Here is a 14,687-nt window from a genome sequence, read left to right as displayed (position 1 = left end):
GTAACATTTTTATAATTGTAGTAACAATGCAGAACCAAAAAAAAAAAAATCAGTGTAAAAGTATTAAACTCATTCAAAGTATGTTCTGAAGTAAAAGTGGAAGTAGGAGAAAAATAATACCCTGCAGGCACGTAACAGTATTTAAATTTATTTGAAGTTATCCTGGTGTAAAATGTTTGTCATCTGACCTCGTAACATCGTAATATTTAACCTGAAATAACATCTTCTGACATTGGTGGCCAGCTGGGTACTTGAGCAGATACAGATACAGCATTTTAGTATGTATGTAACTATATATGTTTAGAAAATTTTGCACAGATAAAATTGCTCTAGGATAGAAAGATAGAGCAATGAAACTCGATGTGGGAGGAGTTGGATCAGATTCGGCCACACCCACTGGACTTTTGTTTTCTCAAAGGGCAGATATTTAGTAGGAGGAGTTGCAGCAAAGACTTCTTGTTGTGTTTTTGAAAAAGTACAAGTGCTTATCAAAAAAGTGACTTTAAGCTCCACACTTACATTTTTTTGTACTTAAGTACTGTAAGTGGTTTAGTTTAATTATTACAGAAAGTAGTAAAAAAAAGTTGGCAGAGTAAAAGGCAGAACGGGAGCTTCTTTTTATAAGACAGTTTGATATCTGATGAGTGCCATCTACTGCTCTGGCTTTAGTGATAATGTGGGTTTGAAATGATTCATAACATTTTTTATAATTGTAGTGAGTAAAAAAAAAATTGTACAGATAAAATTGCCCTAGGATAGAAAGATAAACCAATGAAACTCGATTTGGGAGGAGATGGATCAGATCCGATCACACCCACTAGACTTTTGTTTTCTCAAAGGGCAGGTATTTAGTCGGGGGTGTTGCTGCACAGTCGTGAGAGAGGACTTTTACTGTGAAGGCGAGAAATAGCGCCTGTTTGAGAGACTTTGCGAGACTTTGAGAGAGTTTTTGTTGTTGTGTTTTGCAGAGTTCTCCGCAAATTCCAGTACTTGTTGAACCCTCGTCAGGTTTATAACTTGTCCAGCGGCGGACCAGGACCTGGGTAAGGAGTTTGTGGGTATTTCTGAGGGTTTTATTTGAGTTGTGAGCTCAGAGAAAGCGATTAAAGACAGACGCGCGACAGGCGCATATTTTCAGCGCATATTTGCGGGAGGGGGAGGTGCGGAAATCGCGCACTGTTAGCGGTAGTGCAGCAGCGGAGAAGAAGAAGAAGGAGGAGGAGTAGAAGGAGTTGTTGGTGGAGGAGAAGAAGAAGAAGAAGTCATGGAGTTTGAAGCGGTTGTGAAGCAGCGCACGGAGAGGTTCCGCGACGAGGAGCTGCACGTGCTGGTGGAGGAGATCCTGAACCCGAACAACAAGCTGAGCCGCAGCGTCCCGAATAAGGAGCGACGGAAAGCGTGGCGGGACATGCTGCGGCGGGTCAACTCGGTGTCGCGGTCGAAGCGCACGCTGCTGCAGCTGAAGAAGCGCTACTACGACGTGAAGCGGCAGCGCGGCAGCAACATTAAGCAGCTGTATAACCGGGTGGTGGTGCGGCTCACCGGCGGAGATCTGTACAGCAACATTAAACAGGAGCCGATGGAGATCAGCCTGGAGCAGCTCGACCCGCAACACGACTCCAAACTCAACGGCCTGCTGATGCCCTGCGTCCCCATGCTGAAACTGGAGGGTAAATATCTCCCCTTTACCTCACTTTCACCCGCTTTACCCACTTACAGTCCTATTAAACCTCATTTACAGCACTTAAAACTGCATTATACCTCCTTATTCAGAGAGACTTAGACATTATTACAAGATACTAAGTTGTTATTTTGATACTAATCCTTATAAAAAAAAACTCATAGTTTAAAGAGGTAAAAAGCTGTTACTTTGAGAGTCCTTATTTTGAGAGACCAAGCCATTTTTTAAATATTACTTCGTTATTTTAAAATGCTATTTAATTGTTTTGAGATGGTATCTCATTGTTTTGAAAGATAAAATTGGTATTTTGAGGTGAGCTCTTTATTTTTAAAGACCAAGTCGTGTTTGAGACACTGCTTAATTTTGAAATGCTATCTCATTGTATTAAAGTGATATCTCATTATTTTGAGGTGCTGTCATTGCTACTTTGAGATACTAAATTTTTATTTTGAGAGACTGTGTTGTTATTTTAAGGTAATATCTCATTGTTTTAAAAAACAAAGTCCTTTTTTTGAGAGACTGACGTTACTTTGAGATACTACATCGATACTTTCAGGTACTACCTCTTAGTTCTGAGGTACTAAGTTGTTACTTTGAGATAGTAAGTCGTTATTTTGAGGTACTAAGTCATTATTTTGAGAGACTGCTGTTATTTTAAGGTACTATCATTGTTTTGAAGTACTAAGTTGTTACTTTAAGATACTAAATAGATATTTTGTGGTACTATCTCGTAGTTTAAAAGAGGTAAAAAGCTGTTACTTTGAGAGTCCTTATTTTGAGAGACCAAGCCGTTTTTGAGAGACTACTTGATTTTAAATTGCTATTTAATTGTTTTGAGATGGTATCTTATTGTTTTGAAAGATAAAATTGGTATTTTGAGGTGAGCTCTTTATTTTTAAAGACCAAGTCGTTTTTGAGACACTGCTTAATTTTGAAATGCTATCTCATTGTATTAAAGTTGTATCTCATTGTTTTGAGATTTTACATCGTCATTCTGAGTGATTATTTCGTTATTTTGAGGTCATATCTCATTGTTTTAAAAGACAAACTTGTTTTTTTGATGTGCTATATTTATTTTTAAAGGTCATTTTTGAGATACTGCTTTGTTATTTTGCAGTCTTATTGTTTTGAGGTGCTAAGTTGTTACTTTGAGATACTAAATCGTAATGTTGAGACTATTTAGTTATTTTGAAATGCCATCTCATTGATTTGAGGTGCTTAGTTGTTACTTTGAGATATTAAATCAAGACTGTGTTGTTGTTTTTTAGGTTTAGATCTCATTGTTTTGAGGTGCAGTCACATTGTTTTGAAAGTTGTTACTTTAAGAGACTAAGTAAATTTTTAGATACTACCTAAATCTCATATTATATCATTGTTTTGAGATGCTATCTTATTGTTTTGAAGCACAAAGTTGTTATTTTGAGTTGCTATTTTGTTATTTGGAGGGATCAAATATTTTTGAATGCTATCTAATTTTTTTTGAGGTGCTATCTCAATGTCGATGCTATCTAAATGTTTTGAGAGACCCAAGTTGTTATTTTAAGAGACAGTCATTGTTCTTAGAGACCAGGTCGTTGTTTTAAGAGATTACTTTGTTATTTTGAGGTACTATCTCATTGTTTTAAAATAGTAAGTCGTTAATTTGAGATACTAAGTAGTTATTTTGAGGTATAATCTCTATTTTGATGTGCTGTCTAATTGTTTTGAGAGACTAAGTAGTTATTGTGACCTACTAAGTAGTTGAGAAGTAGTATGTCAAGCAAAACTGTAAAAGTAGCTACAGTAGTTTACTAGCTGTACGTAGCATGCTTAAGTAACTTTAAAGATATATTATCTGTCCACAGCTGCAGCCTGGGTGATCAATCGCAAACGACTGCCAAAGCCCATAGCCATAGCCATTCTTTGAGATTAATTGTGTGCCATTCACACCTGTACTTTCGGTTGGCCACTTATAACCAGATCACCCAGCTTATATTAATACAGTGTGAACTGGACCAGAAAGTGATTCTTTGGAAAGTGTTTTTTAACCTTGTCCCTACAATTACAGAGTTTCTACAACTCTTAATTCACACAGTTAAACCCAAGAAAGATTACATGATCAGCTGACCAGTTTGATTAGTGTATATAAACAGAGAAACCACTAGAATGGTCAGAGCAGATGGGCAGAAGAGGACCTGAGTTGGGTATTGCTTACCTGAGGGCTGCAGTCCAGCATATATTAGTGATTAGTTATTAGGGATGCATCAATAATGATCAAAAACGTACTATCATTTGGCAATCCAAATAGTTTTGAGATGCCCTCTGATTGTTTTGACAGATCAGATCGTTAATTTAAGGTTCTATTTTGTTGTTTTTAGGTGCTTTCTCATTGTTTTGAGGTGCCGAGTTGTTTCTTTGAGATACTAAATCGGTATTTTGAGAGACTGTCAGTATTTTCTGTTACTATCTTGTTTTGAAAGGAAAAGTTGTTACTTTAAGATACTAAGTTGTTTTTGAGACACAATGTTATTTTAAGGTGCTATCTCATTGATTTAAGGTACTAAGTTGTTTCTTTGAGATACTAAATCGTTATTTTGAAAGACTGTCGTTATTTGTTTGTACCATCTTGTTGCTTTGAGATGCTATCTCATTGTTTTGAAAGAAAAAGTCGTTACTTTAAGATACTGAGTCGTTTTTGAGATGCTATCTCATTGTTCTGAGATGCTATATCAATGTTTTTAGAGACCCAAGTTGTTATTTTGAGGTACGTTTTCATTGTTTTAAAATACTAAGTTGAAAATACTATCTAATCACTTTTCGATACTATCTTGTCTATTTAAGATACTACCACATTGTTAAGAAATAATTTATACTGAACAGTGATGTTTTTGGTGATGCAATTAGATTGCAATCAGCATGGATGATACACTTTTTTTATTTTAAAATAATTAATTTTTATGTTTGTAGTTTTCTGATTTCTAATGGAGTCTTTTTTTGTTTCACAGATATAGTCATGCACTTTTCCAAAGCACCACTTTATTGCATGGAACTGGAGAATCTAGCAGAAAATGACCCTTCCCACTCAAACAATCAGACCACTGTGCCCTCTGATGCCCAAAACTGTACTGGTGACACTCAAAACTCTACTGGTGATACTCATGCATCTACTGGTGATACTCAAGACTCTACTGGTGATGCCCAAGACTCTGCTTGCCACAGCGAGACCCCAGACTCTCCCACCACCAGCAGCGTCCAGGATCAGCCCAGCCCGTTGGTCGTAGTAGAGGAGATCTCAGCTGAGATAAAGCGAATGAACACTGCATGCAGTGCCATGCTCGCCAGCACTGCCCAAATAGCAAGTACCATCAAGGAATTGGCCACGGTTATTGGCACTTTAAATTACCAGCGGAGATATTTCGGAGAGAGGATGCTGCAGTCCATGGAGAACATTTCTGTTATTATGAAGGAACGACGGAAGTACCAGTAATGCACAACAACCAAGACCCTCTACACCAAACACTAAGACCTTAAAAAGTCTACCATGTTTCTTATATGCTATAGTATCAACACTGTAACCAAACTGTATCATATTTAATTAAAACATACTGTTTCTCCTGCTCTTGTTGGAATGTTCTTTATACACAAGGCGTCTTAAATAAGGTCTTAAATTAGTTAAGCTTAAGCTTAGGCTTAATTTTTTTCTTAAAATGTCTTAAATTTGTCTTTTAAAATTCTTAAAATTGGTTTAATTATCCAAATTTCATAGGCAAGTTATCTTTTTACCTATTACAGATTTAATGGCAGACTAAATTAAGAAAGTAAGTAAGAAATAATTGGGAATTGTACATTTAATATAAACCAACTAGATAGCCTTAATGTTGCACTGGACTCTACATTCAGTGTACAAATAGTTCTACTTTTGAAATCAGAAGCTCACTGTAAATTTTGTATATTCTGTGCTTTGTTGCAAAAGTGGTTTCAACTTTGTTTCTTTGTAATATTAAAAACTCTGTATACAGATGCCCTGTAAAACACAGTAACGTTACATATGCAAATTTTATTATCAGACAGTGGTTCATATTGTGTTGCTTTATACTCTGACTGCAAGATGGCAGAATTGTACTGTGTTTTCAAATCCCCCTGTTCTGACTGGATGAAAAAAGTAAACTTTTCGTTTGCTCAGATTGTATGCGTACGATGGTGTGCTGTTTTATTTCTTCTCTGAAATATAGAGAGAAATGTTTTTTAGTCATTTCATTCCAAGTAACTGTTTACATCAAAGAATCACGTTTTAAAAAATAATACAATCATTATCGTTTATTGAATTCAACAAGCAGAAAATTAAAGCTGAAAAGCATAGTTGCAATTTTATAACACATGGAATAAAAGAGTTAGTTTCATTTGTAATAGTAAAAATCACCAGATGTTTAATTAAATAAATAGTCAAAAATATTGTTCTTCCCTCAAATTGTTACTTGTGATGGATTAACATTATTTTTTTTATTTTTTATTTTTTTCTGTCTCTCTAGCAGGCTTAGTCCATTCACTTTCATGACGGATTTATCACAGTTTCTTAAAGATGACCATCAGCATAGAAAAAAACTGTTGTGTGGTCAGGTATACAGTAAATCTGGGTTTGTAACCTCTTCTTAATTTTTCCAAAACTCAAAAAAAAAAGCTATCAACAGGCAAGAGGATCAGGGACTCTCTATGATCCTGACAACTAGCTTTGTATCCACAACTAGTTGTTTTTATTAGGTTGAGACATTTATTCAATACTTATCTGAGAATTTGTTGTTAAAATAAAATAAAATTCCCAGATACATTACTGTAGCTAGTTAACTTAGCTATTTTTTATACTAGACTCTTGGTAGTTAGCTATGTTAGTTAATGTAGCATAACAAATAATTTAATTGAGTGTTTACTTGGCTACCTAACAAGCTAAGAGGCTAATCTAGTTTATACCGCAAAAAAACAAAACCTTAGCAAGTAAACGGGTGTAATTTCTAATGTATATCCTTATGTGATAAGAACTGTTGTCTTACTAAGCATTGCGTATGTGTAAGATTATTTTGCTTATTTTAAGAATAATGAGTTTTAATCCACCAGCACAACACACACTAACACCTCATATACACCACCACCATGCTAATCACTGCTGTATCTGATCCACTCACTGTACCACCAGCTCAACACACACTAACACCTCATACACCACCACCATGCTAATCACTGCTAATCACTGCTGTATCTGATCCACTCACTGTACCACCAGCTCAACACACACTTAACACCTCATACACCACCACCATGTTAATCACTGCTAATCACTGCTGTATCTGATCCACTCACTGTACCACCAGCACAACACACACTAACACCTCATACACCACCACCATGCTAATCACTGCTGTATCTGATCCACTCACTGTACCACCAGCTCAACACACACTAACACCTCATACACCACCACCATGCTAATCACTGTTTTTTCCTGATCGTAAGTATTTTTAACTAAAAATAATTTAAGTCTAAACTGGTCAAACTAATAAATAATTTAATTCGTGAGCAGTGTAGTGTGTGTTTTTGTGCGATAATGGTTTGTTTAGTTGTTCTCTACAAGCATGATCAACCTGACCAAGCTTATGACCAGGCTTTACCATGCTGCTTTATTACCACAGTGCTGGTCTGTATCTGGTGTCTTTTGCCACTTTTAGAAGCTTTACAATCAGATTTACAAACAAATACCAGTTTAGACCATTTAAACCCATCGTATCATCAATATAATCAACAGCAGATTTACAATAGAGTAGTAATGGCTGACACGTGGGAGCCGCAGAAGTTTGTGAGGACGCTGCTCCTGAACCATAAAAGAGGACTTTTATTTTGACAAATAGCGACAGGAAGCAGCTCGTTCCTTTTTACGATTTTAACTTTTAAAATATAACGTTTAGTACTAATTAATTCCTCCAGTGGTACATTTCCGGTTTACATTTAAAGAAACGGCATTTGTGTAAATAATGTTTAGCTAAAATAATCAAAATATTGACACCATATTCAATATTACCGCAAACATTAAATTAATTAAAATCTTATGCAAAATCTTTAAAGATGGTAAAGGAAAAAAATGCAGGTAAATTTATTTACTTTTGGAAAGTATTAATTTCCTTGTATAAACCCTTTATTTATATATACTTTAATGATAACACAATACTTACTACTGGCCCTTGTTAACTTATGTTTTTTTTATCAGTATTATTATTATATAATTGTTTTTTATTATTATTGATAATTCATGTCAAAGCACCTTTTTTAATATAACTGTTCAATGTAAAGAATGGGCACCTGTTTTTGTTGTGTAGTGAAAACTTGTAAATAAAGCTTTTTTGGGAAAAAAAAACTAACTGAATCGTTAGATGTTATCTATCTCATCTAATAGTGTACAAAGAGCATACACAATAATATCACCAGAGGTGTTCACATAGCTACACAAACATATATTAAAATAAATAATAAATAAAACCGTTTTAATATACTTTTTTATTTAAAGAGGGCAGCATTTGTTTAATATAAAAGCTCCATAATATTTTCTGAGGCAACAAAAAAGGTTTATGTAATTTAACAAAAGACCAAATAATACCTGTTCCCAAATTCAGCAATACTTTTTAATCAATCTTATAAACAATAAAGGCACAGCCTCATTGCGTGTGTAGAGGTGTGTGTGTAGATCATGCTAGAAAACGGTATATCTGTTTATATTTTATAAAATAATTTTACCTGAATATATTTTATGAATATGTTTATATGACAATTCCTTATAAAGGCCTCATTAAATGTTCTTTTTTTTATCTTATTTCAGTAATTATTCTAACTTGTATTGTGTCCCTGTCATCTATATTTAATCAAGGTGTTATTTTATATATTTTATACGATTTTTCTTATTGCCTCGCTTCGGCTCTCTTCTGTATATGTTTTTAATAAATGTTAAGGCAGATTTTTTTGTTTTTTTAACCAGAATTATGTTAAAATACAAAACATTTTACAAGAGTGAGTTTATTTGGGATTTACTTTAGAATATTCAGTTTTTGAACTGATTTAAAAGAAAATATTAAATTTTTAAAAAGGCTTTAAACAATATTTTTGTGGGGGTGAAATATTTTAAGTAAAGTTAACCTACTGATGTAAACAATCTATAACTGGAAATGTCTGTGGTATTGCTGCATTTTATTTTTGTTAAAATGTTAAAATATTAAAGAAAAGCTAACCTAACAAAAGATGTTTTTAATGATAGCTATAATTTATTTTTACATTTAAGGTTAAGAAACAAGCATTGTATGCTGAAAAATAATGTATTCTTTTATTTCTGTGCGGCTATCAGGTTATGCTTCTTCAGGGACCTTCAGGACTACAGGATATTAGTCTGTGGAGGAGATGGAACTGTGGGCTGGATCCTTGATGCCATAGGTTTGAATCAATTTGAATCTTCATTCTTTTTTTAGTCTTTTTAAATAAAGTATCTCTCATGATCTATTCTAAACCTGCAAGTACCTCTTTTATATCACTGATTTAAATGTTTTAAAGTGTAAGCCATGATTCTCAAACTAAACTCTATGCGTGATGCATTTAGACCAGGTTTTAATATACAGTTAGGAGTAAAACCTGATGCCACTAGTTGAGTCAGGTGGTCAGTTTTCAAACAATTGATGACCTCTACTTACAAAAAAGATTGAAAAATAATATTTCTTAAGGGTTATTATTTGTGAGGGTGATCATCACAGGGCTCGTACGGTCATAAAAAAAAAAACTGGAAAAGTCATGGAATTTGAAAATAGCAATTTCCAGGCATGGATAAGTTTTGGGGAAAAAATTGCTCTACAAATCTTTGTGTTTTCGTTTATCGATGGAGAAAATTTTACAAAATACGTCAGCTCAGAGTTAATTCAGTAATTTAGCCCTACACAATGGTGATCTCAGGATCTGACACATATTTAATTATTAAAGATTGCATGTCAACTTTTTATCTGATTCATTTTAGATCTACTATAATAGATTTTATTTATAGTTTTTGTTGATTTCTGGTTTTATTGTCCATGTCTGCACTAATGTTTTAAACATCGTATGATCATGAAAAGTCATGAAAAAAATCATGGAATTTTTTTGGTTAAAATGTGTATGAACCCTGTCACTTTTGATTTTTGCTAAGTTTATTAATATGCTGAATATTTTGATAAAATCCTTCAAAAACTTGATAAATCAGATGGGTTTGAACACCCCAGTCTTTATAATAGCATAACTCTTATTCAAGAATACATAGCATGAATAATGCACCTGAATTCATGGGGGAAAAAAACAAAGTTTTTTTTAAGTATATTGCATTAATAATATCATAAATGTTTTGTTTTATTGCACTAGACATGTTTTCTGATTTGACCACTAGATGGTGTTCTACTTCAGTCTCTGTAAACATGGTTGAGAGAAGTTGTAAAGAAATATAAATTGTTCTTTTGCTTTTTGTCCTCAGCTTTAAACTAGATAGTTAACTAGGTATTTAAGTAGATTTTATTACATAAGAAACATTAGACAGACATGCTGTTGACAGGTTTTTAATCTTACAATAATAGACAAATTGTAAACAATGCAATTTGATTTTAAAGTTTGTTATCGTGTCCTAAAGTCTTAATTCACCATGCCATTTTGTCATAGAGTCTTATTTTGATAGAAATTCCTAATCCCCTCTGTGTGCTTTCTGACCCCTGTAGATAAGGCCAGCCTGCCAGTGCGCCCCCCGGTGGCTGTGCTTCCTCTTGGCACAGGGAATGATCTTGCACGGTGTCTGAGGTGGGGAGGAGGTGAGAACAGCTCTCTAGCTGCTGTGTTTTAAAGTGGCAGGGTGATTATAATTCTCTAAATGGTTTGATCAGACATAAAAAAAAAATAAAGTACTGGAGACCCAGACTTTAAGTGCTTTATCAAAAAAGTGACTTGAGTAGAAGTTGAAGTGTTCTTTAAGCTCCATGCTTAAGTAGAAGTATTAAAGTATTCAGCATTTTTGTATTTAAGTGTTGCAAGTAGTTTACTTTAAAATGTAGTACTGAACTACTAAAATTAAATCACAGTACTGTGTTATTAGTGTAGTTATTACAGAAAGCAGTGGAAAGTTCTCAGAGCTATTGGCAGAACAGGAGCTACGAGGTCTTCTTATAAGATCAGCTTGATCTCTTGATTCATTCAATGATGAGCAGCTTCATCAAACCTGGTGACAAACAGAGCATCTACCACTCTGACTTCAGTGATAATGTGGGTAACAATGCAGCTCATAAACAATGTAACGAGTAAAAGTATTAAACTCATCCAAAATATGTAGTAAAAGTGGAAGTAAGAGGGAAAAATAATTCTCCAGTAGATACAGATACAGCATTTTAGTTCTTAAGAACAGTATTGAAGTAAAATAATACTCCAGTAGATACAGATACAATATTTTAGTACCTTAGTACATTGCATTGGCTGAGATGTCATGCTGTTCTTCAACTCCACAGGAGAAGTGACCACCAGAAAGCAAATATTATTATTTGGGTGGTGACTCATTTATTCTAGGCACTGCAGTGATTAGCACTGATTAGCATGGTGGTGGTGTATGAGGTGTTAGTGTGTGTTGAGTAGGGGTGGGCGATATGGCTCTAAAATAATATCACAATATTTCAGGGTATTTTTGCGATAACGATATACTTGGCGATATAGGAAAGCTAAAATATGAGGAATATATAATAATATATAATATAATAGGAACATAGTATAAGAGTATAACAGTATAATCATAATGTGGCAAAATAAATAATATAGCATAAAATAATATAATGCAGCAAATAGTATTGCAGAATATTTATTGCATGCATATAAACTGCAAACTAAAACAATTATACAATAAATACACCTAAAGCTTCACAGTAAATAATAGACTACTTTTAAGACAGAACAGCCCTATTATCACGATATGGATTTTTAATATCATGATATTTCTGTGTCATGATATATTGTATACGATATAATATTGCCCACCCCTAGTGTTAAGCTGGTACAGTAGAGTGGATCAGATACAGCAGTGCTGCTGGAGTTTTTCAACACCAACCAGTCCACCAACCAGAAATATCCAGGCAACAGTGTCCTGTGGGTAGCATGTTCTGTAAGATGAGGTTCTGTCTCTGACTTTATCTACAGGGTGGATCAGCTGTAGGCAGGAGTGTGTAATAGAGTGGAGGACAGTGAGTGATGATTAAACACAGTGTTTAAAAACTCCAGCAGCACTGCTGCATCTGATCCACTCACTGTACCACCAGCTCAAAACACACTAACACCTCATACACCACCACCATGCTAATCACTGCTAATCACTGCTGTATCTGATCCACTCACTGTACCACCAGCTCAACACACACTAACACCTCATACACCACCACCATGCTAATCACTGCTAATCACTGCTGTATCTGATCCACTCACTGTACCACCAGCTCAACACACACTAACACCTCATACACCACCACCATGCTAATCACTGCTAATCACTGCTGTATCTGATCCACTCACTGTACCACCAGCTCAACACACACTAACACCTCATACACCACCACCATGCTAATCACTGCTAATCACTGCTGCATCTGATCCACTCACTGTACCACCAGCTCAACACACACTAACACCTCATACACCACCACCATGCTAATCACTGCTAATCACTGCTGTATCTGATCCACTCACTGTACCACCAGCTCAACACACACTAACACCTCATACACCACCACCATGCTAATCACTGCTGTGCTGAGAATAAATGATCCACCACCCAAATAATATTATTAATAATAATATTTTTAGCTGCTCAGTATTGGTTTTCTCTCCTGTGGGGTTCTGAGTATTGAAGAACAGGGTGAAAGGAGTATAATAATAAAGTATACAGAGAAACAGATACAGAGAACGACAGTCTGTAACTATAGAACTACAAAGTGTTCCTATATGATCAGTGGTTGCAGAAATGAGATATATGATGATAATGTTAATATGGCCACATCTCATTGGTTTTCTGTCTGCAGGATATGATGGTGTGGATCTGGGCCGCATCCTAAAGGATATCGAGTTCAGCACCCCGGTGCTGATGGACCGCTGGAGTGTGGAGGTGGTTCTAGAGGACAGTCAGGAGAGAGGAGACCCTGTGCCTTATGAGATCATCAACAACTACTTCTCCATCGGAGTGGTGAGAGCAGACTGACACACCTCTTCCCATTTAGTGTGTCTTCTTTAATTTATGATTTTTTACATTGTAAATTTAATATTGAAGACTATATTAAAGTTATACAGGAACACAAAGTGTTAAACAAACCAGAATATGTGGTATTCTTTAGATTCTTCTAAGTAGCTCATTTATCTTTGAGGTCAGATCTGCACACTCTTGGTTTTAATTTTAATCTCAGTGTCTTCATGATTTAGAGTCACCTGGAATAGTTTTCTCAGTGTCTTGAAGGAAGGAGTTCCTGGAGGTGCTGAACAATAGCTGCTGCTTTTCCTTCACGCTGTGAAGCTCCAGCTCATCCCAATTAAAATCACCTCAAATCACCATCTCAGTTCATCAGATTTAGATTAGGGTTTAATGTGGAGGACAAACACCTTTTTACCCATACATATGTGTGAAATTGTTTTTCATGTCTTTAATATTAATCTATAGTCTTTATTTTATACATTAAATAAAGAAAAACATTGACGGGGAAAGTGTGTACAAACGTTTAAATAGTGCTGTATGTATAGATTTAAAAATGTGTGCTATTAGCTTCTGCTCCAATCAAAAATCAATATCTACTTAAATTATATTAACATAATTGTCACTATCTGGTCACTCAAACAAATAGTGATCAGTTGTAAACATTTTCAGCACAGTTGTTAAGTATACTTTATTTAGCTGTTTAAGGCACATTCTGTGTCTGTAACTGGATGCGGAGTAGTGTCATTATGATCATTTTTTTGAGTTATATTTCGGCCTGTTCTCCTCTGAGAGGCTCAGCCTGTGCTGTACAGCTGAGACCCAAGTTTGACTCCCAGTAGACTGAATCAGGCAGCTAACAGGAGTTATTTCAGGTTAGCTGAGCAGTATGAGATGATGCGTTAGATGTGGAGGAGAGTGTGAGAGAGTTCAGCAGAAGTACGCACATTAAATAAATGTCATTGATGATTAATCCCATTGCCTCTCCGGCTCTCTTCTGCAGGACGCATCAATCGCTCACAGATTTCACACCATGAGAGAAAAACATCCACAGAAATTCAACAGCAGGTGAGCGATGACTTTACATCAGGCAGGGAAACATACATCACCTGAAATATGTTTATTTAAAAGTAGATTATTATATGAAGGTATGCCCTGGGAGGTAGCTTTAGTATTTGTGTTGTATCTTAAATATTATTGTAGAAAATGTTGGTTTTGGGTAGCTTGAAATGGAAATTCACTATATGGACGAATGTTTTGGGACACATGCTTGTTTGCCTCATCTGAAATCAAGACTATTAAAAAAGAGTCCATGGGAGGTTTAGTGCTGGATTTTGAAGAACTGCTGTAGGGATTTGATTGCATTCTGTTTAATAAGTGTAAAACCCCCTTTTTTTAGCCATTACCCAGATGAGTTTTCTTTGTGAACACAAATGTTCAAACCAGTTGTCCTGGACATAACTCAGACTTTATCCTTTCAGTTCTTTAGTACAAAGTGCATGTATTATGTGCATGTGAGGGCATATAGTGAATAGAGCAGGTAAATGTCTGGATACATCAGTAAAAAAAGTTGTTTGGAACCTCAGGATGAATATAATCACACATTATATACAAATATACAGGGGTTGGACAATGAAACTGAAGCACCTGTCATTTTAGTGTGGGAGGTTTCATGGCTAAATTGGAGCAGCCTGGTGGACGTTAATTAATTAAGTGGTTATTAATTGCACATTATTGCACCAGTAAGAGCAGAGTGTGAAGGTTCAATTAGCAGGG

General features: G+C 35.2%; 2 protein-coding genes across 3 annotated transcripts in view; both read left to right on the top strand.

Moving 5' to 3' along the window:
- The window catches only part of dgkaa (diacylglycerol kinase, alpha a), an 84,579-nt gene that overhangs the window by 58,851 nt on the left and 11,041 nt on the right, over positions 1-14,687 (top strand). For both annotated transcript variants that reach the window (XM_049462908.1, XM_022676828.2), the window contains 5 exons: positions 969-1,043; positions 9,039-9,124; positions 10,420-10,509; positions 12,751-12,911; positions 13,915-13,979. In XM_049462908.1, coding sequence (XP_049318865.1) covers positions 969-1,043; positions 9,039-9,124; positions 10,420-10,509; positions 12,751-12,911; positions 13,915-13,979 — 477 coding nt within the window. The remainder of the gene's footprint in view (positions 1-968; positions 1,044-9,038; positions 9,125-10,419; positions 10,510-12,750; positions 12,912-13,914; positions 13,980-14,687) is intronic.
- On the top strand, positions 1,042-5,844 carry LOC103034729 (uncharacterized). The gene is made up of 2 exons (XM_007235729.4): positions 1,042-1,670; positions 4,666-5,844. Exons 1-2 carry the CDS (start codon positions 1,265-1,267, stop codon positions 5,145-5,147), a joined length of 888 nt encoding a protein of 295 aa, XP_007235791.3. The 5' UTR covers positions 1,042-1,264; the 3' UTR covers positions 5,148-5,844.

Source organism: Astyanax mexicanus, chromosome 13 (genome assembly GCF_023375975.1).
Source record: "Astyanax mexicanus isolate ESR-SI-001 chromosome 13, AstMex3_surface, whole genome shotgun sequence".
Taxonomy (NCBI): Eukaryota; Metazoa; Chordata; class Actinopteri; order Characiformes; family Acestrorhamphidae; genus Astyanax; species Astyanax mexicanus.
The sequence above is the reverse complement of the archived record's forward strand: the minus strand, read 5'-3'. Positions and strand labels throughout refer to the sequence as shown.